General features: G+C 35.9%; 1 protein-coding gene across 1 annotated transcript; it reads right to left on the bottom strand.

The window, feature by feature from the left end:
- Positions 1–2,147: 2,147 nt before the first annotated feature.
- Positions 2,148–3,086, bottom strand: LOC123936607 (olfactory receptor 2L8-like; the record flags this gene model as incomplete). The annotated part of the gene is made up of 1 exon (XM_045997033.1): positions 2,148–3,086. A coding segment is annotated over one exon (939 nt), but the record flags the coding sequence as incomplete, so codon positions are not given.
- Positions 3,087–3,616: the final 530 nt, after the last annotated feature.

Here is a 3,616-nt window from a genome sequence, read left to right as displayed (position 1 = left end):
ATAAACAGCAGAAGAAGAATGAGTAGCATATACTACAATTCACCAAGTTTTCAGAGGAGCCCATCATATGATTTTGAGCTCTGAATTGTGCGAGTTGTGAGTCATTCTCAGGCATATGTTGGAAATTTATTCTGGTTGTGAAATATGAATACATCATTGGGTCAGCATTTCTGAAGAGTCTGAAAGTCACTTTTAAAAAATATATTTGCCCCTTAAGTTGATCTTTTTTTTTAAGACTTTATTTATTTATTTGACAGATAGAGATCATGAGTAGGCAGAGAGGCAGGCAGAGAGAGAGAGAGAGGAGGAAGCAGGCTCCCTGCTGAGCAGAGAGCCCGATGTGGGGCTCGATCCCAGGACCCTGAGATCATGACCTGAGCCGAAGGCTCCCCACTGAGCCACCCAGGTGCCCCCCTTAAGTTGATCTTAATTGATTTCTGTTTAGAAATGAATTCATTTCAGTTAAGAACCTTAGATAATAACATTTCAAATCCCAATTTAATCAACCAGAAAACACTTTTAATAAAGAGTAAATGTTTGATGAATGTTTGGTCATTGATATTAAGCAATGAATATGTTATTTGTTCCCAATTTTGAAAGTGAACTATGTAGTAAAAGGCTAATCTTGCAATTTAAGCACTTCCTTTTTGAAAACATTATTATATTATCATAATCATATATTAGGTGATAAGTCATATTTATGCCATCTGAAAATCAAGCTTTTAATCAGTTAAGAGTCAAGAAATCTATAAAGACTTACTTAGTTTTACTATAAAAATACACACATTCATAATATATCTTCTTACATGTGGATCTTTTATTTTGAGGAAATAATACTTATTTTCAATTCTAATATCAGTCATCCATGATGCTTTGGGTAATACAGGACTTCTTGCCTGTTTATTCTAGCTTCCATGTTCACAACTGACCTCATAACATAAAGGGTAGAGTAGAATTATCCCCCAAACAGTGATGGTAATTTGTCCATAGTATCCAGTTGTAGAGATAAGCTACATGTAGTAGTAGGACATTTGTAAACTAGTACCTAAAGAGGCATATCTATTAGAAATAGTGGTGCAGAGAGTGTCACACCAAACCAACCCACAAATGTGGTTCAGTGGAATTATAAAAACACGAAATGGGGGCACCTGGGTGGCTGAGTCATTAAACGTCTGTCTTCTGTTCAGGTCATGATCTCAAGGTCCTAGGATCCAGCCCTGCATTGGGCTCCCTGCTCAGTGGGGAGCCTACTTCTCCCTCTCCCACTCCCCCCTGCTTGTGTTCCCACTCATTCTGTGTCTCTCTCTGTCAAATAAATAAAATCTTTAAAAAAAATAAGAGCACAAAATATATAATGGAATGCTCATAAAAGGAATTGTCTTTTGAAATGTTAATAATAACTTTTTGGGCTGTAAATATGAGGGTTTTCAACTATCACTGGGGAGTGGATCTGATTGATTAATCTTCACAAAATAGTACATAAATCCTATCAATACTTTTAGAAAATGGCTTTCAATTTTCCATAGTCCATTTACATCTTCACAATCATAATTATTTATCCTAACAATGTAGATCCCTGGTAAATTGCTTTCTTAGATTTCTTCTAGGTACTTCCAGCGTCCTGCTCATAAAATAGATAAACTTATAAAGATATCTAATTCCATGCAGAGGACTTTGGCTAATTGTTGTATCATTTCCCCTGAAAATCAGGAAAGAAGAGAATCAATATTGACTAGTCAAGTGTAAACTTTATTTGAAATTAAACTTACATATTTATATATATTATAATATTTCTTGTTCCATTCTCTTTATTTTAGCCACTCAGGAAGGTATCCTAAGTATATTAGAACTATTATAATTAAGAATACCATCAAGTTGTACTACTTCCAATGTCATTTCAATGTACTAATAAAACCTTTTTACACACAAGTTAAGGGAAAATGTATGCTCTTTACATTTATTAACAAGTTACCAGATAGAAAACAAAAGGAGTGTTTGGGATATGTCATTATTTTGGTAAATATCAATTATTTTAGTTTTCTAGGTTAATACGATCCCTGTATTCAATCCTGGAATGGCATTGCTCTTAAGGAGTATACAAGGTGAAATTAATATACTTCTAAGTAACAGAACTAGTGGGAACTTTGTTATATTTCTACATAGCAGAACCTCAGAATCACTCTTTTCAGGGCCCCCATCACCTCCTTTTTTCTCAGGCTGTAGATTATGGGGTTGAGCATTGGGGTCAGGATGGTATAGAAGACGGCCAGGGCCATGTCCTCTCTGGGAGATTGAAAGGATCTTGGGCGTAGATAAGTGTAAACAAAGGGTGCATAGTAAAAAGTCACCACAGTGAGGTGGGTACTGCAGGTCGAATAGGCCTTCTTTCTCCCTTCTGTTGACTGCATACGGCAGATGGCAAGGAGAACTCGGCCATAGGAACATGCAATGCCAATGAAAGGAAATGCAAGGAAGAGGGTGGTGCTCACAAACACTGTGTATTCATAGACCCAGGTGTCCATGCAGGCCAGCGTCAACATGGCAGGGACATCACAGAAGAAATGATTGATGGTTCTGGATCGACAGTAGGGTATATGGAGCGCATACACAGTGTGGGCACAGGAGTTGATTGAGCCCATGATCCAAGATCCTGTTATCATCAACACACATACTCTTTTGCTCATACGAATGGGATAATGGAGAGGAAAACAAATTGCCATGTAACGATCATAGGCCATAGAGGCCAATATTAATCCTTCTGCACTAGCTAAAGTAATGAAGAAGAAACTCTGAATTCCACACCCAATGAAAGAAATAGATTTCTTTCCAGAGAGATAATCAGAAGCCATCTTGGGGACAATGGTGGAGATGAAGCTCAGGTCCATCAGGGAGAGCTGACTAAGTAGAAAATACATGGGTGTGTGAAGATGGGTGTCCAGGAGGATGAGGATGATCATGGACAGGTTTCCAAACAGAGCCATTAGGAAAATGAGAAAACTGAGAATGAAGAAAAACAGGCCAATTCTTGATGGTGGGAATAACCCCAAAAAGAAGAAATCAGTTGATGTTTGGTTAATATTTTCCAAAGGACATTACTTTAGTTTTCCCTAAAGAGAGACACATATTAAGTACAGAAAGATAATCTCTTATTAACTCGTTATTTTAGTTCTACCATGATTTATTCAGGAAAACTTACAGATGTTAAAAAAAATAACACATACATTGAGAAAACAAATTAGTCAGTTTTTTGCCTCATAGATAAAATTTTGATGAGGCATACATTTGTCTACAAAATATGTCACAGAAATTGTAAATTTGTAATAGTAATATATTTCTGTAATGACTTTATTAAGATGCATATATTTTTATTTTTCTGTTAATTTATATCTCCAGAACTTACTCTTTTTATGTATGCATTGTAAATCAATGTAAATGTGTATATTACAGACCCATACTTGAATACATTTTATGATCCTGAGGCAATGATTTTTTATGATTAAGCCCCAATATTTCCAAAAGTCTAGTAGCTTGTAAAGTCATGCTGCAGAATATACTCTTTTTTTGTAATTCCCCCCAAAAAACTTGTCAAATCAGGTTTTTTAGATCTTAACCATAA

Source organism: Meles meles, unplaced genomic scaffold, assembly GCF_922984935.1.
Source record: "Meles meles unplaced genomic scaffold, mMelMel3.1 paternal haplotype, whole genome shotgun sequence".
In the NCBI taxonomy this organism is placed as follows: domain Eukaryota; kingdom Metazoa; phylum Chordata; class Mammalia; order Carnivora; family Mustelidae; genus Meles; species Meles meles.
This window is presented reverse-complemented; position numbering and strand designations above follow the sequence as displayed.